Source organism: Coenobita brevimanus, chromosome 29, assembly GCF_032717465.1.
Source record: "Coenobita brevimanus isolate Jiangsu-jjx chromosome 29, ASM3271746v2, whole genome shotgun sequence".
Taxonomy (NCBI): Eukaryota; Metazoa; Arthropoda; class Malacostraca; order Decapoda; family Coenobitidae; genus Coenobita; species Coenobita brevimanus.
The window spans coordinates 41,656,065-41,680,517 of NC_136982.1; the positions used below are offsets into that span (position 1 = coordinate 41,656,065).

At 39.5% G+C, this 24,453-nt stretch overlaps 1 protein-coding gene across 1 annotated transcript in view; it reads left to right on the forward strand.

Annotated features, from left to right (window-relative positions):
• The window catches only part of Nup358 (nucleoporin 358), a 97,726-nt gene that overhangs the window by 64,672 nt on the left and 8,601 nt on the right, over nt 1-24,453 (forward strand). The window contains exons 36-46 of the mRNA XM_080268767.1: nt 351-617; nt 3,167-3,253; nt 4,132-4,274; nt 5,430-5,919; nt 6,791-6,948; nt 8,816-8,980; nt 10,135-10,281; nt 11,597-11,947; nt 13,876-14,127; nt 15,707-15,828; nt 20,134-20,255. Coding sequence (XP_080124893.1) covers nt 351-617; nt 3,167-3,253; nt 4,132-4,274; nt 5,430-5,919; nt 6,791-6,948; nt 8,816-8,980; nt 10,135-10,281; nt 11,597-11,947; nt 13,876-14,127; nt 15,707-15,828; nt 20,134-20,255 — 2,304 coding nt within the window. The remainder of the gene's footprint in view (nt 1-350; nt 618-3,166; nt 3,254-4,131; nt 4,275-5,429; nt 5,920-6,790; nt 6,949-8,815; nt 8,981-10,134; nt 10,282-11,596; nt 11,948-13,875; nt 14,128-15,706; nt 15,829-20,133; nt 20,256-24,453) is intronic.

A 24,453-nucleotide genomic window follows, 5' to 3' on the forward strand; every position in this document is an offset into this window, starting at 1 on the left:
AGAGTTACTTGATCTATGTTGAGTTAATGACAAGTAATGTAGAAGTACATGACTGTTTTCTAAAAGTACCTGTATCTGAAATTCTGCTTAGTGGTACTTAACATCTGTCATATTTCTTTATGTCACATGTTATGTTGTACAGTATGAGTAGTAGAGTTGTCTGTTATATTGCTGTGAGTTCTCTTGTTATTGTATTACTGTGAGTTCTCATGTTATTGTACTAATGTGAGTGGTCTTGTTATATGTACAGTAATTTGTTTGTTCGTTGTAATGTCCGTACAGTACAGTATTTGAATTAAATTTTCTTCTAGCTAGAGAGGAAAGTTGTAACCTAGTTTGACTCTGTGCAGGGTCTCCTAACACAGGGACATCTTCACCCACAATATTTGGGGGAAATGCACCAGGCTCCCCATTGTTTGGGAACACACCAAAGTCGTCAGCCTCCATATTTGGGGGTAGTGCAGCGTCACCCTCGATATTTACTCAAGGCAGTGTGTCATCACCTTTGATATTTGGAGGGACCCCCACTTCCACGAAATCGGCGTTTGGGGGAGCCAAGACCACGACTCCATCCTTGTTTGGGGGACCAGTTGCATTTGGCTTCGGTAACAAAAGCAGTGAGCCTTCCATTTATTATTGTACCAGCTGCAGTAACTTCTAACCCTTTGAAGTGATTGACATCTTCTTCATATTACAGGCGGGTCTCGTTATACGAGTGGGATACGTTAATGAGGACTGCTCAGACAGTGGAAACGCGTATAATGGATTGGAGGGGAGGGGGAGGTATTGCGAAACTCGTAGAATGGAATATAGTAAAACCTCGATTTAACGGCATTCATTCTAACAGCAACCCCAAACAACGGCACAAATCTCCCGAGGAATATTTATGCAAAAGAATGTAAAAATTCCCCCCAAATGGGTAAAAATTAGGAAGAAATTCAAATGTGGCAGGCGCTGTGTCATCTCGATCGTCTGTTTGCAGTTTCCCACCAACTGGGTATGTTTATGCTCACCCAGTCTTCCTCCTGCCTAGCCTGACCCCAGAGTGAAAAAAATTAGCATGTAAAGGGGGTATCACACGGTACCTCGTATCAGGAATGCCCGAGAAAGATTTAAGTGGAACAAAACTTGGACGCTATCACACACATTCCTTGTATCCTTGGCAAAGGACATGCTTCTCACACTGTTGCCAGAGCCCCGTCTCGCAACTGTGGAAAGTGATCGCTGTCTATAAGGGCGAATTCTGCTGCCCTTGTCCAGGAAATTTGTGATTAAGCCATTGTGGTCTACTGATTAAGCAGTACGTTGTTGTTGTGATGTTTTCAGGTGGCGACTGGTAGCAGTACATCTAGCTGCAATGAAATCCTCAGTTGTAAACACGTGATTATTTTATCGACATCACAGTTTCCTCGGTGTAGGAAATATTAACTCTTTATAAGGGTTTCAAAACGATTGATATTTATTCTAAAATATTAATAAGTATTCAGTGTTAGGCTAAATGTTTAATGCTGTAGTATGATATATTCTCTGTTGAGTCGCCTGAGTTTTGGTCACACTGTTCTGCCCATCGTATCCTCGGCAGGAATCCATCCAGATGAATTCCAAATGCCCATGATATCGTCGGCAATTTTACCATCGTATCCTCGGCAAACCTCATAGGAAGTGCTGTGCGATAGCCCCTTTAGGTTAGATTTAGGAACTAGTGTTATAGACTTCATACCTTAGTGAACTTGTTTACGTAGTGCCATCTGTTCTGCTCCAGCCTGCCAACTAACTTACCTGGATTACTGTACAGTACTTTACTACAGTACAACACCACACCTACCTGCTGTTTTATGTTTTTTTTTTTTTTTTTTTTTTTTGCACATGTTTATATGCTTTAAAATGTGTTAGCGTGAGTTCCGGGGGTATCGATAGGTGTAAGCCCCAATCTAACGGAATTTCGTTTTCTTCGGCCTGCTCAGGGCCCCCTAGGGTGCCGTTAAATCGAGGTTTTACAGTATGTAACATATGGGGAAAATAGGGTTAGTTTAATGTTTCACTCTCATCTTAGATGGCAGGACCAACTTGCCTAACCCCGGGCTCCTTTGCTGCTCATGGGGCAACATAGGATTGGATGATGGATGGATGGATTAACTGACCCTGCTTGCATCACTGAATTTGGGTCTAAATTGCCCATTCTCGTATGTTTCGGTTTCTCGTAGAACGGGACCCGCCTGTGTTGGTGGCCTTCTAACTCAGATGATGATATTCAGCTTAGGAGAGACTTTTCAAACTGGAGGGGTGAGGTACAGCCTTCATTAATCTCTTCTTTACTGTATGAGAATATTTCCTAAGTTGAGCAAAATCTGATAGGAAAGACTTTGAATTGAACGATTAGGTACAGCCTTCATTAATCCCATCTTTATGAGTCATAGATATGTTCATACGTTGTAGTAAAGTCAACAGTACTCATAATGCTTGATGTTAAGAGTGGCATTAACTTCATAGATTATGGAATAGAAGATAATTTTATACAGTGTTTTAATTGCATTAGACTTAGAAGTATAGTACAGTATGTGGTGTCTTCAGCTGACTGATGATAACATTTTTTTAACATATAGTATATACAGTATTTAGTATAGTGCAGTATTGATTATTTGTATGTGGACAGTTTCGCTTTGATATTTTGCGAAATATTTTAATAGAAATTCCAATTCTTTTTTATACCATCATCATAATCGCCAGTTAATGGTCATCATCATCACCCACCTCAAGAGAAGATGAGGTATGAGAGAAAGTTGCCATAAGGTGATCAAGGCCAGCACATGCAAGCATGTTGGAGCCTGTATAAACAATACGATATTGCTTTAATTCAGCCGTAGTTTTTGCTTTGTTTGAAAATATGTGTCTGATAATTCAGCGTTGGGTAAATGGGGGATTACTATATCTTAAATCTGAATTATAGTTAAAAAATATTGATGTGGAAGATGCATTATGCAAGTACAATAGTTGCAGAAATGCCAGGAAACTGTTGCATCGGTATTTCTAACTTTTCTCTTTCAAGTAAACTGTATGTGGTATGTATGTTTTGATAGTTTGGTACCAGGTGTGTTCCAGTACCAGTGTATACTGAGATGTGGTAAGTATTGATTTTTTTGATGTAATAATCCGTCACTTTTTTCAGTATTTGGAGGGGGGACCACCACTTCTACCATGCCAAGAAGTACCTTTAGCTTTGGAGACAAGACATCATCTGAACCTGAGTCCACTGGTAAGGGTGTGTACTCATCAGTCATTTCAGAGCAGACGTTCGTATTATTTTGAGACTTCGTACATTAGAATCTCAGCTTCACCAGTTTAGTTGCTTCCTTATCTCTCGAGTTACAAATTTTTGTAGCTGTGAACCTTTTTGGAGAAGTGTATTGTTCAGTATATGTATGTATGTATCTATCTATCTGTCTATATCTATCTAACTATCTATCTATCTATTTATATATATATATATATATATATATATATATATGTATATATACTGTGTATGTATCTTCATCATCATCATCATCATCCAAACCTACATTGCCCCATGAGGAGCATAGGAGCCTGGGGCTAAGCAAGTTGGTCCTGACATTTAAGATAAGAGTGACCAGCCTCACTCATCCCTGAGTGGCATTATGTGAGCAATAAACCCCAACTACCCCTTGGATATAAACCTTCACCAGGCTCAATCTGATTGGAGCACCGTAATTGCCCGCTAAACCACCAGGCACCAAAATTTGGTTATATGGTTACCACCCAGTGTAGTAAATGGTTTCCTTGTGTACAGGAAACCATTTGGCTTGTCACTCAGTGTAGAGTCACCCACACTGTTGGCTGACTACTAGTAAATCATCTGATCAAATTCTTGTTTAATAATTTAATCCCTCACACACACTCTACTGCTTTTAGCATTTTGATGTAGAAGATTGGAAATATACTTCTTAAGGCATTGTGAATACCCTTACTCAAGCCTCAGTCCTTATTTTACAGTGGTGATGACATATGGTGGATTAGTCTTTACTCCTGGAAGATAGTTTTGGTCTTGTTTTGAGAGAACAAGTTGAGGTGTTAAAAAAGATTATGTCTTCTTTATGTGATTATTTGCATTCACAGAAGATGTGGAAGTAGTATTTGAAAAGAAGGCCACAGCTGATCAGGTGGAACGAGCCAGGAAACTACAGCTTCCGGATAATTTCTACTTGTATGAAAATGCCTCACCCTGCCCAGGTTGCAGGGGTTGTAAAGATGAAGACGAGGTAAGGAGTAGCACAGCCAAACTTACATATTGGTATTGTTTAAATTTATCTGATATTTATTGTATAATCTTTTGTGGTTGCACATTGGTACACATTTTCTGTACTGCTTTCTAAATGGCTTTGGAGGTTTCATAACACCACTTCCTTAGCAATTTATTCTGCATATTACAGCTCAGTATGCTTTTGTATGTTATTGATATAGACTGGATTAAGTGGTCCAAATAACACATAAGTGGATGTTAAGATGTTGTATGTAAAGTAAATCACTAAGGAAGATATACTTTGAAACTCTCTGTGCCATGTAAAAGGTAAGAGGAGAAATTGTACTGCAGAAGGAAGTGTGCTGTGAAGAGGTTGAAGACTGGAAATGCAGAATTTGTTGATAAGGTATATACAGAAATGGTATAATGTAGTGCAGAGAGTGCAATGAATTAAATCTGGAAAATATGTTAGAATGGCTTGATGCATGAAGCTGCTTTGGTACCAGTTGTTTAGGGAGAGAAAACATTGTTAAACATTTGTGTTTGTTGATCCCACTTAATGTAACCCCCACCTCCCCACACTTTTTTTTTTTTTTTTTTTTTTTTTTTTTTTTTTTAGTGGATTATGAAAAATGTTTGTGTAATGCATGTGTATATATGTGTGTGTATGTGTGTGTATATATATATATATATATCCATCCATCATCCAATTCTACGTTGCCCCATGAGGAGCGTAGGAGCCCAGGGCTAGGCAAGTTGGTCCTGGCATTTAAGATGAAAGTGAATATATACAGTATATATATATATATATATATACACTCAAACCTCGATTTAAGGGATTTCCGATTTACGGGACTCCATATTCTACCTGACAAACGGACAAGACCATTCAAAAGTGATACGTAATGTCTAGGTCATACACATTAATATGTTTTTTTATATGGTACCCGTAAAATAATATTCATAATCATACAGATAAGTAAGAAAAGTGAAACAGTCATTGCATATCATAATAAGACTGCCTTTATATGTGGTAAAACAATGGACATTTTCAAGGAAGGGACAGGTTGAGTCTCCATTTAGTCCCTGAAAATTGAGGTTTGAGTGTATATATAAATAGATATTTTCCTGTCATTATTATGTTTGTTTATATTGATATAATTACGTGTTGCAGGAGAGTATTTCTGGCACTGCGGTGACATCATCTGGATCTACCTCATTCAAGTCTGGTCCACAGTTTGGCACGCTGTCTACAGGTTCCCCCAGTTTGTTTGGAAATCCTCCCATTAACTCACCTAATATATTTGAAAAGACATCTGCATTTAATGCAACTAGTATTTTTAGTGCTACAACTCCAAGCAGTACTGGGAGTATATTTGGTTCTGCTGGTAATAAAGCAGGTGGTAGGACAGATAATTTGTTTGGTGTAAAACCTGGAGGACCTAGTTTATTTGGAAGTGCTTCAGTAACAACCACTGGAAGTGCTGCTACCACCACCACCACCACCAATACATCCTCTGCTGGTGGGCTTTTTTCAGCCACCATCACCACCACTACCACCAGTACGGCCTCCCCTGGTGGATTGTTTTCCAATACCAGTGCTTCTGTAATGTCATTTAGTGATGTTGCTGCACATTCTCCTACCACGGGATTTGGACAAAAGAGTAAGTTAATTTATTATTCTTTCATTATTTCTCCCTCCATATCTTCACAAGCGATAGTACTACCATATATCTTTTATTACCAACTTACTGATTCCATGTGTTCTCTCAGAAGCTATGACAAGTGAACAGGATTTGATGAAAATGTCTAAGAATCATAATAGTAACTGTTAAGCTTTAGTCTCACACACACACACACACACACACACACACACACACACACACACACACACACACACACACACACACACACAGAAAATCATCATCATCATCATTTGGTCTCATGCATCAAATTCAAGTGCAGATTTTTTGGATGTTCAACACCATCAGATTGAAGACACCTTGTTTATTTTTTGATGGCTCTGCTATTGCCACACAGTTTTACTCAGGTTGGGAAAGATGGCCCAGCCTGAAGGGGTAACCTCATGTATATTTTATACAGTTTTCAGTTATTGATACCGTTTGCTCTGATTTATTCACAGTACCCCAGTTGTAAGTGTTGTTTAATTCTATTATTTTTGTTGTTGCATTTGGGTATTTTCTATTAGGTAACACGAAGCCTGTTCAGCTGAGAAATTTCCCAGTAGTCAGTTTTGCTGTGCCAAGGAATTACATGTAGGTTGATAGCAGACTAACTTGCTCATTCAAGGGATAGTCAAAGGATTAACCTTGTCAGAGTGATTTATTTTTAATTTTTTCATGCATTTTTCAGACACTTTTATGCACTTTTGGAGAGACATTAACTAGAAAGGTTAGAAGTAGTCTTCATTTCCTCATTACTACTTGAGGTATTACCCAAAGATGTATAGGTAACAAGCATAAATCAGTAAATCATTACCAGATTCGGATAGTAAATATGTGGTTATGAACACAGGTGCAGCAGCTGATGCCGTGTGGTCAGCTCGAGGTCAGCCTGTATTTAAGACAACCCCAAAGAAGGGAGGTGGTGAGGGTGATGAGGATGATGACGACGATGCTGATGCCCATGACCCTCATTTTGAACCGGTTGTTCCACTGCCAGACATTGTTGAGGTTTGTGTCTTTAATATTTGTTACTCATTTGTTGGTTATTGAGTTAGAGATAAATTTGTACAGTCTGTGGACAGACATTTGCCTGCTATTCTACTGCATCTTCTTGATGCTTAGGGTATGTCTGTCACTCTGTCCGTGATGCATCATGTCAGAGAGTATTATCAGTGACCAGAGAAACATACCAAACCTCTCAGCCTGGGAATATTGGCCAACAGAGAAAAGTGAGAAGTAGAAGGAGTGAGATGCCTTATTAGGCTATCTTTTGTACCCAGCTGTACGTTAGAATTATTTACTTTTAGGTGAATATATCAACTTCAGCCTGAATAGTTTGGGTGTGTGCTTCAGTATCATCAGTTTGTCAGCTGTAAGCTTGACATTTGTTCTTGACAGCCTCCTTATTTAAAATACACTCCGACCCTTCTGTCAGTGGGTTTAAAATTTGCTGAAAAAAATTAATTTTCTTTCTAATGGTTGTTGGATAGATATAATTCTGGTGACTACCTAGTTACAAAAAAGGACTTGAACACACTCACTCAAAAACACAGTCACTCCAACACAGATTCCACATGCACTTCTCACTGTACAATGCAAAAGCCTTCCACATTACCAATCAGAAGTAACTGTTGGTGGGGTCACTTCTCCAATGACAGCAGGTGATGTTCCCAGCCGGGGAAATCATTTGTCCTCCAAGACCCAGTAAGCCATCCATCCATCCATCATCCAATCCTACATTGCCCCATGAGGAGTGTAGAAGTCCGGGGCTAGGCAATTGTTTTCGACACTTAAGATGAGAGTGACCAGCTTCACTCATCCCTGAGTGGCATTACATGAGCAATCAACCCCAACCGTCCCTTGGATATAAACTTTCACTGACTTAATCCGACTGGAGCACAATAATTACCCACTAAACCACCAGGTGCCAAAATTTGGTTATATGGTTACCACCCAGCATAGTAAATGGTTTCCTGGTGTACAGGAAACCATTTGGCTTGTCACTCAGTGTTGAGTCACCCATAGGCAGAAGGAAAAGGAAAGAATGAAGGAAAGAAAGACAGAAGAGGGAATGTAAAGTCACCCGTGGGCTGAAGGACAAGGAAAGAATGAAGGAAGAAAGACAGAAGAGGATGGAAGGAAAGAAGGATGGAAGAGAGGAAAGGGGCAGATACCCGAGAGCAGCACTACATCGAGTGCCCAGTAAACATGTTTCAAATATGTATACTAGACCTGCCTACCCATGTCAGCTGCTGCAGTACAAATATATACATGCATAAATGTTGTCATATGAGGCTGTATATATTTATTCCATCCATCAGTTTCTATCAGCCATTAATTCACGTGCATCAGCAGGGTCCATTCCATGCTTCCCCAAGTATTCTTAGATCGTGGCCTGTAGGCCACAGCAACAGCTTAGCATTCAGTTACTACATTGCCTACAAGTGTGTCCTGGTCATCTGTCCTTAAATGTTGTGCACTACAATAGCCTAGTCTCAGGGTCTGTACCTCACACTGAAGGGAATAATAACTATGAAATTAATAATGTAACGGATCCTGTAAGTAGGTTCGGTATTTGCTTTTTGAGTGAGGGAATTGAGAGTTAAGACCCCAGTTCCTTGTGATATAGATTAAAAAAAAAGTTGAGTCTGAAGTTAGGGATAAGTTTACTTTCTTTTTTTCTTTTTTCTTTTTTTTTTTCCATACTTTGCAGCTTCATGTGCAGTTTTATCATCATCATCTATTAGGGGGGGAAAAGGGGGGGGGAGGAAAGAGTGTGAAAAATTAACTAATAGGCAGGCATTTACAGGTGGATTATGTAATGGACAGTGCAGTCTTGTGGTATTGATGATGCTAATCATGATCATTCCCGTAGGTTAAAACAGGAGAAGAGGATCTGACAGTGATCTTCAGTCACCGAGCAAAGCTGTATCGCTATGATGCCCCCACCAAGCAGTGGAAGGAACGGGGTGTGGGGGATTTCAAGATTCTTCATGATGCTGAAAAGAATAAATATAGACTTCTTCAAAGGAGAGAACAGGTATGTTTAATGTGTGTCAGTTGTTTTTGCCGCATACCTAAAGAATCTGAAAGTTTAATTTCTGTACAGTCAACCACAGGAAGAAGTATGCCGAAGAAGAAATACAAACACGTAAAAGAATAACCTTCACGACAAATGTTTTTGTAACATGAATGAAGGGAAACAACTCGGGATGCTCCTTACTCTCTCATTTCTTGGTATTATGTAGGGTGGTAACAGCAGTTAAATTCCTAAACAAGGACTATAGATATACACTTTTCCCAATGAATGGCTATACAAAGGGTGGTTAGGAAGTAACCATGAAAAGCCTTTTTTTTTTTTTTTTTTTTTTTTTTTTTTTTTAGCAATACCTACAGTATTTAGCACATCAGCTCCTATGACATTCATTTGATTAAAATCATCTGATGGTGACAGGAATTTCATATTATTGTTGTCTGCTATGACATGGTTAATGATAACAGAATTAACACTGTCAGCTTTTTAGAACTCTTCCATAGCTGAATATAACTGTCTGTCATTAACTATAAAGTGCAGTGCAGTATGTGTATGGGCTGAGAGAGCCTCCATCCATCCATCATCCAATTCTATGTTGCCCCATGAGGAGCGTGGGAGCCTGGGGCTAGGCAGTTGATCCTGACATTTAAGATGAGAGATGACCAACCTCACTCATCCCTGAGTGGCATTACGTGAGCAATAAACCCCAACCACCCCTTGGATATAAACCTTTACCGGCTCAATCTGATTGGAGCACAATAATTACCCACTAAACCACCAGGTGCCAAAATTTGGTTATATGGTTACCACCCAGCGTAGTAAATGGTTTCCTGGTGTACAGGAAACCATGTGGCTTGTCACTCAGTGTAGAGTCATCCACAGGCAGAAGGAAGAGGAAAGAATGAAGGAATGAAAGACAGAAGAGGGACTCTAAAGTCACCTGTAGGCAGAAGGACGAGGAGAGACTGAAGGAAAGAAAGACAGAAGAAGATGGAAGGAAAGAAGGATGGAGGAGAGAAAAGGGCAGACACCTGAGAGCAGCACTACATTGAGTGAGTGGATGGTGAGTGCCCCCACCTACCACAAAATCATCATATAGATATTGATGGAGTTGTATGAGTAGTTTTATCAGACAAGGTAATTTTTCTCTCTTTTTCCAGGTGCACAAGTTATGCTGCAATCACTATCTCACCCCGCAGCTAGAGCTACGAGCAATGCAGACCTCAGAAACTGCCTGGTGTTGGTATGCAGTTGACTTCTCAGATGATTTGAAAGGCACTAAGGAACAGCTGGCAGTGAAATTCAAAGTAAGTTTTCTTGTAATCTGTACTTTGGAGGATAATTACAAAATTTATGTCTGTATATACATAACAGTACTGTTACCCCTGTTTTTGTTTATTGATATGTGGTTCAGATATATGAAGTGCAGCAGTTGATGGAGAATGTATATGAGAAGGTTTGCAAGATGTTTATGATATTGGTGGATCAATACAAAGCTTGCAACAAGGGGAGCAGGGAGGGACTTTACAAGGTGTAATGCATGTATGGTATGATGATAGTTAAGTATACTATATATAAGGGTAGATGGATGTGCAAGTAAATGGTTTGGTATTAGTGAATTGAAGTGAATAATGGATTTCTAGTGCTGGTTATCAAAGACCATATGGCTCTGATTCAAAGCAAACATGTATGACTATGAAGGGAACAGAAATGGGAAAGGAGAAAAACAGAATGACAAGGAAAGGTAAGAGCACAGTCAGACAAAGACAAGATACTATGCAGTATACCATCAGGTTTATTAAACACCTCCAAGAGCGAGGCCTTGGTGCTGCCTTGCTGTTGTGGGTCTAAAAGGTGTGAGAGCATCAAGTTACATGATGTTCCCTTTTGGATTTTCACACCCCAACTCAGTGCAGTTGGGAAACGTCACCTTATGCGATGCTGTCACATCTTTTAGGCCAGCAGTGATGAGGTAGCACCAAGCCTCTTAAGAGGCGTTTAAGCCAAATGGTATAATGTTAACTATCGTTCTGCATATAAAACAAGGTACTGTGTAGATAAGTTGAAGCTGAAAAAATTAATAAAGCATAAATGGGAAAGTATAAAACTAAATACTGCACAAAAGACCAGTACAAGTAAAAACATCAGTAGACAGTGTTGAAGTGATCTGAGATTTGCTCAAAATATCAGCTAAAAGAGGGGGATGGTCAAGATGAAATACAGAAGGAAAAGACTGGCAGCAAACAGCACTGTAAAGAGGGCACTTGAGAAGAACGTGACAATCTGACAAGGTCGTATCACAATAAGGACAGTGTATGATTTTGATAGTTCTCTCACAGTTATGCTTTCCGTATATCTAAGTCCTACCTCACCCCTTCCATTTAGGTGGGAAGAAGGGTTGGGATGATGATGATTTTATGTATGTGTCATCGATAGTAGGCAGGAAGGAATTCAGTTCATATCTGAGTCCAAGACTGAAATAATTGTTAAATAACTGTATTGGTGAAAAGTCTTAAGGTATACTTTCAGGTTATTTATCTGTCTGTTGGTTATTTAAACTGGAGGGATGTTTCAGTTCATTCAGATTCAGCTAGCTTATAAATTTGTTTTATTTCATTTTAGACGAAAGAATTGGCAGCAGAGTTTAAAGCAAGGTTTGAGGAATGCCAGGAAAAATTAAGGAATATCCAGGCGAGCAATTCCGCCACGGTAGACACATCAGCTGTGGTGGTAGTGCCACAGGTTAAGCCAAGACAAGTGAGCTTTAGTGAAGTGGTGGATGATGATGATGATGATGAAGATGACGATGACGAAGAGGAGGATGAGGATGATGATGAAGACGATGAGGAAGAGGACTCAGAGGAGGAGGACGAGGATGATGATGATGACGACGACGATGAGGATGGGGATGATGCTCCAGTTATATTCTGTGGCAGATGTACTCTTTCTAAGAAGGAAGGAGATTCGTGGAAGGTAAGTTTTGTATTGAACTTGAAATATTGTTTAATTATTGTGGTACACTGTATTGCCGTAGGAGCTTGGTGGGAGTGGCTGGGATTGAGGTTTATAGCTCTTGGTTATCATTTTACTCACTGTTGCCATTGTCATAGCACTATATATTTGTCTGGTGGTAGGTGGGGGCACTCACCATCCACTCATGCAGTGTAGTGCTGCTTTGGGCGTCTGCCCCTTCCTCTCTTCCTTGCGTCCACTTATGTCTTTCATTCCTCCATTTTTTTCCCCTTCCTTATGCCTGCCAGTGACTTTACACTCTCTCTTCTGTCTTTCTTTCCTTCGTTCTTTCCTCTTCCTTATGCCTACAAGTGACTTTACATTTTCTGTTTTTCTTTCCTTTATTCTTTCCTCTTCCTTCTGCCTATAGGTTATAGACTCTATACTGAGTGACAAGCCAAATGGTAACCTGTACTCCAGGAAACCATTTACTATGTTGGGTAGCAACGATATAACCAAATTTTGGCACCTGGTGGTTTGGTGGATAATTAGGACGCAGTTGGATTGAGCCTGTGTAGGTTTATATCCAAGGGATGGTTGGGGTTTACTGCTCACGTAATGCCACAGAGGGATGAGTGAGGCTGGTCACTCTTATCGTAGATGTCAGGACCAACTTGCCTAACTCCGGGCTCATACAATCCTCATGGGGCAACATAAGATTGGATGATGAATGAATGATGAATGAGATCTTTTAATGATAGTGTAATGTGATACTTCATGGAGGTTGGCTATAGAGTCCATATACTGTATGTACAATACAGTAATATTGTTTAATATATTGTACCATGCTTTTTTGTAAGGAAAACTCAGTTTGGGATTGTTTTTCTATGTGTTCAGATTGTTATACATAACAATGCAGGGTTTTTCTAGAGGTTATACCCCCCATAGAGGGGCTGGGGATATCATAGCATTACGGCACCCGGTGGCTTAATGGCTAATTAAGGCACTTCAGTCAGATTGAGGCTTGTAGGTTTATATCCAAAGGGTGGTTGGGGTTTATTGCTCATGTAATGCCACTCAGGGATGAGTGAGGTTGGTGACTTTCATCTTAAATGTCAGGACCAGCTTGCCTAGCCCCAGGCTCCAATGCTCCCCATGGGGCAACTCAGGATTAGATGATGATGATGATGATCTAAAAGAATCCATTATCTAACATGGCTTTGGCTGAATTATGGTGGATAATTGAGGGGTTACTATATTTAAATAATTTGTGTACAGACTTCTCATTCTTTCTTTTATTTCTTTCCTTTTAAATTGCTTGTACTCCTCAATTTTATCCTGTCACTTAACTCATGTGGCCAAATTGAAGATACTGATGATGATCACATGAACTGGCAGTGGGACTGTGGTGGCAGAAGGTGTGTGGCCATGTGCTCTGTGACAGAAGGGTGGTGGGAGCAATTCAGTCTTTTCTAATATTTGCTTCAAATGCGTTTGATGTACACAAGAGGTGCAGTGATATTAGTGGCTGGAGGATATGGTAGCCTTTGAGTGTGCTGTGTGTAGGGGTGAAAATAGAGAGGGCTGGATATGTCAGGATAGAAAACTTAGCAGCCAAAAATATATAGGTGGGTGCTGTTACACAAGGATCTGCTGTACAAGGAGCTGATGGTATGAGAATGGGCAATTAAGACCCAAATTCAGTGTTGCGAGCAGGGTCATTTAACCTAACCCTATTTTTCCTATTAATTATCTACTCCGTTATGCAAGTGTCACAATGCTTTTTTTTCCGATCTGTTATACGAGTATCTGCCATCCAAGCAGTCCTCTGTTAACACATCCTTGTATATTGGGACCTGCCTGTACAGTACTTGGTAATGACTTTTAAACTTGAGTGTAGAATACCAGAATAAATATTAACCACTTTGCATTTGGGGTATGATTGTCAGGTACTGGGGTCTGGTGATCTGCGCATCCGGTACGACGATGGTGTGTATGGAGCCCGTGTGGTGATGACGTCTGATGATGGGCAGACGCTGGCTGAGCACATCATTGCCATCCAGACCATCATGCACCGTGAGGGGAGTGCCGCAACATGGACCGTCCTCAACCTCAAGCCAGAACCTGCTGCCACTACCAATTTCAAAGCAAACTTCCCAACAGATGCAGTATTGGAAAGCTTCTGCATGGCATTCACTGAGGTAAGTAGTGCAGTCTTCCCTTCCTTCCTTCCTTCAGCCTTCATTCTTTCTTTCAGCCTTCCTTCCTTCCTTCCTTCCTTCCTCTTGAGGCATGGCTGGTGTAGTCCAGTACATTTAAAGGTAGATGACCAACCTTTCCCCCATGGAGATATATACTTGATCAGAAAACTACAGACTGATGCATATTGGTAGGGCCATCACTGACTGGGGCATTCTAACCACTATACACCGTGGTCCATATAAGAAATATCAAAATGAGCTGGTGAAGCAGTCCAACCGTGGAACGAAATCACAGTAGGATGACGATACGCACTTTTGTGATATTTAAAGGAAACAAGGAGTAATTAAAAGGATTTTCCCAGGCTTAGTGAGTTAAGGATTCATAAGTGTTAATTCCCAACCTACTTTTTTATACCCAGTAAATGAAAGGTCACTTTAGATTTACAGGCAGAACTTAATCAACCACATTGCATACCCTAACTCTCTGACTATTCACTCTTAGACCTCGTGGGTTCTGTTCTGTCCATCCATAATAATACATTGCCACTACCTCCTGCAGTGTCCACGTTAAACACTACGAGCTAAATTTCAGACATAAGAGTTCCCAGGGTAAGCCAACTCCGAATTCCCTTGGCCTCAAGGACCATGATAAATATATATACTGTCAGAATATTCACATGTAGTTATGGATGTAAATGTTGATTTTATCCATCCATCCATCATCCAATCCCATGTTGCCTCATGAGGAGCGTAGGAGCCTGGGGCTAGGTAGTTGGTCCTGACATTTAAGATGAGTGACCAACCTCACTCATCCCTGAGTGGCATTATGTGAGCAATTAACCCCAACCATCCCTTGGATATGAACCTTCACCGGCTCAATCCGATTGGAGCACAATAATTACCCGGTACCCACTAAACCACCAGGCGCCAAAATTTGGTTATATGGTTACCACCCAGCGTAGTAAATAGTTTCCTGGTATGCAGGAAACCATTTGGCTTGTCACTCAGTGTAGAGTCACCCATAGGCAGAAGAAAGAGGAAAGAATGAAGGAATGAAAGACAGAAGAGGCAGTGTAAAGTCACCCGTAGGCAGAAGGACGACGAAAGAATGAAGGAAAGAAAGATAGAAGATTTGAAGGAAAGAAGGATGGAGGAGAGGACAGGGCAGACACCTGAGAGCAGCACTACAATGAGTGAGTGGATGGTTAGCGCCCCCACCTACCACGAATGTTGATTTACATTATATTAATAATGATACAGTGACCATTGACTGTCAGAACTCAGTGGTGTGATCTTTGGGGCTTAGCAGTCTTCATATAATATTGTGTAAATTTTTCATAACTGGTTGGCTAAAGAGTAGAGCAGTATTAGTTTCCACAACTATACCTCATTCCCCCTCACCACTTCATGAGTATTCATTGCTGTGATTTCCCCAGAGAACCATACTTCCATGATCAGCAACAGCAACATTTAGTCTTCTTCTTCCACCCTCACATCATGAGAGTTGGATTTGCCATTTTGTGGGGGGGGGGGGGAATAATAATAATAATAATAATAATAATAATAATAATATTTTCAGGGTAAGGATTATGCTGACAAAGCTGGCATCTTTGAGAAACCAAGTGCTGGAGGCAGGGAGGTGGCACCCGGTGAATTGTACTATGGCCAGGGAGCTGACCAACAAGGTAAGACACAAGGCAGGTAGCACAGATAACAGTGGTACAGGAAGCACTCATTATATGTAGCTTTTTCTCTTTATCTGTATCTTTAGCTGGGGATCTTAATCACAGAGGAGGTGGCCGCAAATTGTCTCCATGTCACCCAGTCCTTTGCCATCAGACTGCACTCCCTTCAGATCAAGCTACCATATATCATATACTGTACAGTGAGTGCTTACACAACACGCGATCCTATAGTGCGAAAGTTACATAACACGGGAGGCAGAATTTGATGTCCAGCTATAGTCACAGTGCGAAAGTGATAGACATTACGCAGGTAGAGGAAACTGCCCACTTTTTTTAACACCATACTACGTGGCGACAATAGACATAACATGACCAGAGGCCCCGGATTATGGTTCAAACAGTCATAACACGGCAAACTAGGGTCATAACATGATAGGAACAGACACAACATGGCCAGTGATAGTCATAGCGCGGGTTGCATCAGCCTATGACGTATTGCTATCACGTGTCTGTGCTGGGTGTCGTCACGATCCACTGAGCATTCCTGACCCAGTTGAGCCTACCCTCTCCCCTTGCTCTGGCTGCACGTGTGCTCTGTGTGATTCCCCCCCCCCCCCATGGAACCCCTTCCCCAGCAAGCCCACAACCCTCTTCCATTCAAGGTGAGGAATCCTCCAGTGTTTGTATGTAATGAAGTCTCTATTAGGTAGGTAAGTGTTAAATATATATATATATAATTTTCCCCAAAAGGTGAACTTCGGCCTAGCGTAGGTACCATGAAACTCTTTAACATGTAAACATGTGGCCCTATAATGCAGAATTCTCATAAAGAGGGACCTTCCAGGTACAGTATTCCTGCGTTATGTGAGCGCTTGCTGTACCTTTCCAGTGCATTCTTCTGCCTTTTTAAGCCATCCTGCTTTGATTGTGAGTGTTCAGTAAATTTTTTAAAAATTGCCTATTAAAATTCTGTAACTGCTTTCCAGTTTTCCTCAGTTTACCTTTGCAGTTGTAAGTAAAAAATGTGGTACATTAGAACTTGTGTCGTGCATTGGGGACTGTCTGTATAGGGAAAGGAGAATAGCATAAAGCACTGTTTAGAGATGCCATTGCTTGTGGGGAAGGAGCACAGTAATTAACCCCTTCAATGTGAGTGAATCATTTGTAGTTTTTTCGTGCTACATTACTTCCAGATGAATTTATGTGGTTTTGGGAAAATGTCTTATCTGAATACGTGAAAGATGAGGGACTTTGTAGTATTTGGGAATATGGAAAAGGTATATCAATAATATCCACCTTTACTTTTATGAGAATTTCACATGTGTGTAGGAGTTAGTTTATCTTCCATAAGTAGGAATAGCAGTATCATCTGATAGCTATACAATCAAGGTTATGGAATAGACAGTTGAATCTGACAAACGTTAAAGTGGTGAAATAGTTAAGAGTTACACTATACTTGGCATGAATAAGAGAAGTAAAATTGGATTGTGCAGTGTTATATATACTGGCTGCATTGTGAACAATATGAAAAATAAAGGGTAATGTCTCACTTGATAGGGGCACTCAAACCAAATGGGACCCTTTACAGCCAAGGGGTAATTTGGTTTTAGTCAGGGAGCAATTTTGGATTATACTCATAATGCCACTCAAGTAAGTGAGGCTGGTTACCTTCACATTAAACGTTAGGTCTGAGTAGCCTAGCCCAGGCTCCCAACTCTCTTGGAGGGGGGAGGGGGGAGGAATGTGAGGGGAAGATAGAAAATATGTTGAGAGATGAGTAAAGTTCAACACTCAGACAAGCCAGTGACACACAAAAAATATACTGTATATATATTCTTGCTGTCACTAGTCACTGATATTCATGTTTTATGAGATTTTTTGAACTGCAGGGGTTAGGTACAACCTTCATTGACCTTTTCACTCTCAGATTCTTCTTTTAATGATCAGAGTATTCTGAAAGTGGTCTGAGTACAATGAAAACACATCATAGGAGTGGGGGAGTTGATACCATTACTAATCCATCATATGTAGCATCAAACTGTGGTACACATCTTCATCCAACCTCTAAACTTTTTCTACAGACTATGGTGGCAAATGTAACACGGATATGATTGTCTGTCAGCAAGGAAATGCGTTTCTTTTGTATGTGCTCATATTCCTTTCCTCTTTACCAGTACAAGGGAACTAACATTTCTTTTTTCTACTCTTCTGCACTTTCCTTCAGTCCTTGCCAGTTTCTGATGTTTTGTGCTTTTTTCCATCTTCCTCAAATTCATACTGGCATTTTAATATTTCTTAACAATTCCATCCAGTTCATTTTCTGTGAGCCTCAGAATTTCTCCATATCCAGCTCAGTTTCATTCCTCTTGTGCTGTGCTATTTCATTTTTTTGTGTTTTTCCCGGATTGATGTACTGGCATGCCATATCTGTTTTCCATACTGTGGCACTACTGGTAAATTAGTAATAATAATCTGGTCTTTAGCTTCTCAGAAGTGCCAGTTATCTAAAGGAATTCCTGAGTGTTTGACACTCATTTCACTTGTACAAATACAGTACAAGAATAGTGACTTCACTCATGTACAATATAGACCAGGGGGAAAATAAAAATGACAGTCTTTTAATTGTCCGTCACCACACCTCACCCCATATCGTAGCTTCTTGTAAAGAGAAAGGCTTTGAGCTACTGTTTAAAAGTTTCAGCAGAAGTCAGTCGTCTCGTGAATAATGGCACGTTATTATATAACCTAAGGGCTGTATCAGAGCTGCAGGCTCATTGAGGCGCAAGTTTTAATGATTCAGCAAGATACATTAGCTTGCCAAACTTAAGAACTGTGAAAGGAGTAAGATAGCTTAAATTCAGTTCTAACCTTAAATGGAAACAAGTGCAACCCAGTTAGAAATGAGGTGATCAGGCTTCTTCCTTGAAGCATTCCACATTTTCATGGAATTCAGAATTCAGTTTTCTAGTGGTTGCACATACACATATTGCCTCTTATGCGTATGTTAGAATGCTTTGCTCGTTTATCCATACCACAGACACCTAGAAATTATCTTCCCATTGATTTACTTATCAGTATACATAATTATGCTTCCCTAGTCCTGCTTTTGGGTACATATTTCGACAATTATTGGCATACCAAAATAAACCAAGAAACTGCCATTGTGTCTGGTCAGCTCTTATTTTATTGTAGGGTAGGAAAGAAGTGCTCTGATTTCACTCTTGTATAATGACATTTTAACTTTTGTATGAAGTCAGCTGCAAAATATACATCTAGGGCAGTGATGAATAGGAGAGAGATTGTCATCATAATTATTATTGTCATCATCATCATCCTTTTCCCACCTAAAATTGGAGTGAGGTGTAATTGCTGTACAGAATTATAACAAAGGGGGGGGGGGTCTTCATCATCATCTTAACCCCATTTCTCAAGTCGGCATTAGACAATATCAAGCATCAAGCAAGGTTGCATTAAGTCCTCACTGCCACTTTTTAGATGTGAATATGGTGAGTTAGAGAAAATAAAATATCCTGTTAAAGTTTTAAAGCTACCTATTCTATAAAGCAGATTTGCCAGTTCAACCTAATTTATAGTATCAGTTGTATGGAAAAAGTTGTGATATGTTGGAACACACCCGTGATTGAAGAAGGACTGACTGTAGTCACTGCTGGACATAAACCACAGATTAAGAAAGTCTCACTAGTAATCTTCACCCTCCCTATGGTAAATGGTCCATAACATGGTTTGCTTCACAAGTACTGGGCATTTAGGTTGCCTTATTTCCTTTACTGTACTGTATGGGGAGTGAGAAAAAGTGGCATTAATCTTTTCAATCCAGTGACATACTTTTCCACTTCATTCTTGATACAGTACCTGATAACTGTGTTATTAAGTTCATTTGAGACTTACAAAACTTCATAAGTACGGTGCTCAGTTATTGCTAGAATGCTCTTTTACCTAAATAAAATTACCTGGGGGGGGGGGGATAAATTAATTTTGTCATCAAATTGATGAGGTTAACAGTATGATAGGGCTTATGTAGATATAATTCAAATATGTTTATCCTTAAAGAAGAGAAGAAAAAGTTTATTTTATTTTATTTATTTTTTTTTTTTTCCATTTTTGGAAGTTTGAAAAATATTGTTGCAAACAGTTGTTTCTCAACCCATCAGTAGTTGGGAAAAAAAGATCATGATGATGATGATATCAGAGTACTCTGTATTGGGTTTACAGTATATTTTGGCAGGTTTTTATAATGTGTACCACTTATTTTAGGAGTGGGAGCGGAACATCTGCTGCCTGACAAAAATTCAGGATCTAGTGAGAAGGAGGGTTTTCCCTTTAACCTAAATGAGATGAAAACGTGTGATCCTGCCTTAACCCGGGAGTTAGCTTCTGCACTCCAGGAATACAGTCCAAGTCTAGACTCGGAATCTGTGGAAGGTTTGTTTTAAAATCGTCCTACAGCTTTCCTTGCCACATAACTTTACTGCCGCTTCACTGTTTGTAACTTCCATTGAATTTTTATTAATTCAGTAGTAGAACATTGTAGCTACAGCACAGTGTTCAGGTTTGTGGGGATAAAATTTATGGCTGTATTGTGGCAGTTAGATGCAAGACTATTTTTCTCAGTGAGCAGAAAATCAGTCATCGTTATATGATGATGACTGCTGTTAGTTGTTATCTTATTAAGATTTGTATTTACCAGAATTACCTACAAAATAAAGTTCAGTCAAATTACCATTCAGTACCATAATACAGTGTCCATTCTGATTAAGCAGTTAGTGGGTTATCCCCAGAAGGGATCGATGGCCAGGTAATTGTCAGGTGCCTTTTGGTTTCAGTTGCCTTGCTGAAAATGCATTTTATACTCTCCACTGCCCTATCCATCATGTGTACTTGGTCCTATTCACCCTACCCCACACAAATAATTTGTGTGCCTCACTGTCATCTATCAAATTAGCGCAGTATCAGTATGAATGCACCTCATGGTTTAATTTTTAAATTTATAAACTGTCAGACTTTTTATGTATTTAATACACCTGGGAAAAAAAAAAAATCCAAAAGTGTGTATGAAAACCCTGAGAATGTTAATCTGAATCTTTCTCTTGACCACTGCCACACCATGTCAGGGGCAGCGTTGAGAATAGGGGCCTGCAGTCATCTTTTTCTCTACTAACAATGTGTCCATTTAGTAAACACCACCTTCACTCTTATCCCCTCCTACTTTACCACTTATTGTACTTGATTTACCTCCATACACAATGTAGTACCATCTTTGTTCTACACATCCTTCTTCCTGCAGTATCCACCCCCTCCTTTTTATCAACCTCACTTTAATCATTCCCGCCTAACATCTATAACTTTCTGCACCACTTTGTATGAATCCTCTCCATTCAGCTTCTTCAGTCTGACCTCATCCACATAAATTATTCTTCCTTCAACTCTACCTCAGATCCTTTATTTTAATACCAGATATAATAAAGCTACATAATATCTGACCGTCCGTCTTCATACCTCTCAACCCCTTCAGTTTGGTGATGTCTTTGTTTTGTTCATGCCACCACTTGATTTTATTCAGCTTAAGAGAAAATTATCAATTGGAAGGGTTAAGCATAGCCTTCATTAACTCTCAGAATGGTATCTTCCATAAACTGAATCAAATCATCTGGATGTAAGAAGCATTAACCTGAATAATTTCATGGTATTCAAGGGATTCACTACGATAATCATCTGTTTAATGTCTGTTGCACGAGGTTATGGGGTTAAACTTGATCATTGGTCATTGAACTGTTCATAGATAGGGAGTAAAACGGCTGGTGATATAACGTATTAACATATTGAGCTGTACAGTATGTTACAAACACAGGCAGTCCTCGTTATTGTATAAGTCAGGGTTGTGTACCAGATTATTATAACTTTTTCCATAATGTTTTGTGTCATACTGAACTGGAAATTAGGCTAACTGGCAAATAAACTTGATGCAGTAGGTTATAATGGATCTTTAATAGATCATTTTGTTTTTTGTTATGGTCTTATTACCAAAAGCTAGACAGCAAAGACTTGTACTGTGTATTGAATTTGCTTTTGCTTCAGATGGAGTAGAAATTTTCCGACAACGAATAAAATCTCTTATATGCCAGAACCATGTATTGAAATGGCTTTCCACTTATGAATAGGTTAGTCAAGAAAGGATTAACTTGCTATGCAGAATAAAATCTTGTGGCATCATCCAGAATAAAATACTGAAGTGTTGGTTATAACAAACTTTTTCACTTATGTGAGCCAGTTGCTAATGTACATATCGTGCAGATTGTGGCAAGCCGTTGTCATGTTTAAGTCCATCACATTGATATAAAAACTGTTATTCTCACATAAATGGTTCATCTGTGCCAGTATGTAGGTTGTAGAAGAAAATACAGTACATAATGGTGCAGATTTGATTTTTTGACTTTTGTGCATACTTGTCACCTCCCTTGTATTAACTCCTTCAATCATAGTAGCATTCATTAACCCCTTCAGTACTAGATATCAGTCCTAAGCTTATTAAAATAGTCTGGCGATGGCCTGATGGATGAAAAAAGATGTCGTTGAGTGAAGGTTAAGGTCTGTAAAATGTAATTGCCAGGCCTTCAACCTACAGTGTATGGTGTGTCTGGTAGGTCATTGGACACTTCAGAAATGTTACTGAAGGTTCCACAAAGCTTTTTAAAGTCTGCTTTGAATTGTTCTTAGCCAGGCATAGTGGCAATGTTATATACATTTGAATCCTTTTGACTTCTGTGGTAACATTAAATCATCATTATTTATCATCATCATTATCCGGACCTCTTTTCCCACCCAAGGGCAGAGTGAGGAGTGTGTGATAAAGTTATTTTTAGCCAAAAAATGCACAATAATGGCAGAAGTGCAGATTTTCATCTAGCTGTGATTACAAACACCACTATAACTCAAGTCCGCAATAGCCAGGGGATCACTGTATTACAGCATAAAGACAACACCTACTGTACCATTGTTTTTTCCATTTACTGTATTTAGGCTAAACAAAAATAAGGCTGAGACTTCAGCCTAAATATTAGCCTCAGTGTAGATTTGCCCTTGTATACTGGTATGTTTATTTCAGATGTGTGCTTTGTTACTGCTGTCATGCCATGCTGTAGTGTTTGACAGCAACAGAAAAAATTACTCCCTTGTATTGAAGTTTTGCTTAAAATTCAGTACCATGTATGTGGGGATAATATCTTTATATGATCACGTAATGGCACTGTGAAATCAATACCCATTGGGAAAGCAATTGAATTTACTTAATTACTTCTCTTTCCAGATTGAAGTAGCTGATGTTAGCTACAAGAGATGCTCAGGTGAAGCAAGGGGAAGGCAGGGCACAGGTAGAATAATGTATGGACCAGCAACTTCCTTCTTGCTTAACTTTCTCTTTATATATATTTAGAATTGATAGTGGATAATTATTGAGTGTGGCAGCAGTATAAATATTGATAACTATCGAGCGTGCCAGGAATATAAATACTGTGTGGTGATTAAAGACACGCTATGTCCCCGTGATACAATTACGTGTGCTATACAAGGGAATACGAATTGATGAAGCATATTAATGGCCATTTGTCCTGAAGTGTGGATAGATGTGTGAAGTAAATTGGCATTGCTTCTCTCAGTTTCCCTATAATTTCTGCAAATGAATTCTTCCAGTACTTATATGGTGGCACTGCACAGAAAAGATATTAATTTGCTATGTACAGAAAGTGTTCAGTTTTAGTGCATGGGTGAACAATGTCTGGTACATATTATATAAATTGTTTTTAACTTGAAGTGATGTATCATAGCAAATGATGATGGACATAACAGCTCCATTTTTTTCCGTCTCATCTTTTTAGAAATTCTGTAAGGCTAATCGTAGGGATGATTTTTCTTTCTTCTCTGTGAATATGTTGGTACAAAGATAACATGTCTAAAACTTGAAATATTGGTAGGGATCTTTGGAAAGACATTTTATGTTCAAGATAAATTGTCAAAAATCAGCTTTTCATATTTCAAAGTCTTAGATCAGTGTTACAATCACTTTTAATCAATAAATTGTTCCACCTTCTCATGATGTTTGTAATTTACCCTTAGCCTGGGAAGTTATTGTAGTATTGGCTTTATAAAAAATACCACGAGAAAGGACGTACAGCCAACCAAAAAACTTGCGGTGGACCTACTGTATAGTGCAAAATGCACTGATACCGCAAACAATGACTGCTTAAGGTGGGAAATCTTACATATTTGCGATAAATGTGCTGTGATCAAGATTATACATTGCTTAGGTGTGACGTGTACTGGCATATCGGATCATTTATAAAGACTCCCGCATGCTTGCATGTCATGGCCTTGCTTTTCTACTGTATTGGTGGCTGTCCATGCTGCTTGATCTCTGACAGCCTCCCTACTCAGGGTATCCCTGAGGTCATGCTTTATGACATCGGCTCATTACATTAATCTTTGGGGGAGCTTACAGGGAATATAGGTAATTTTGGATACCTCCGGGTCCTCCCTGTAATGAGAGAACGTAGCTATAGATTTCGGTGCGTTGTTTGCCCCTGGTCTGTCTGGCCAAGCAGACCTGTCAACTGCAGATGAATACCGT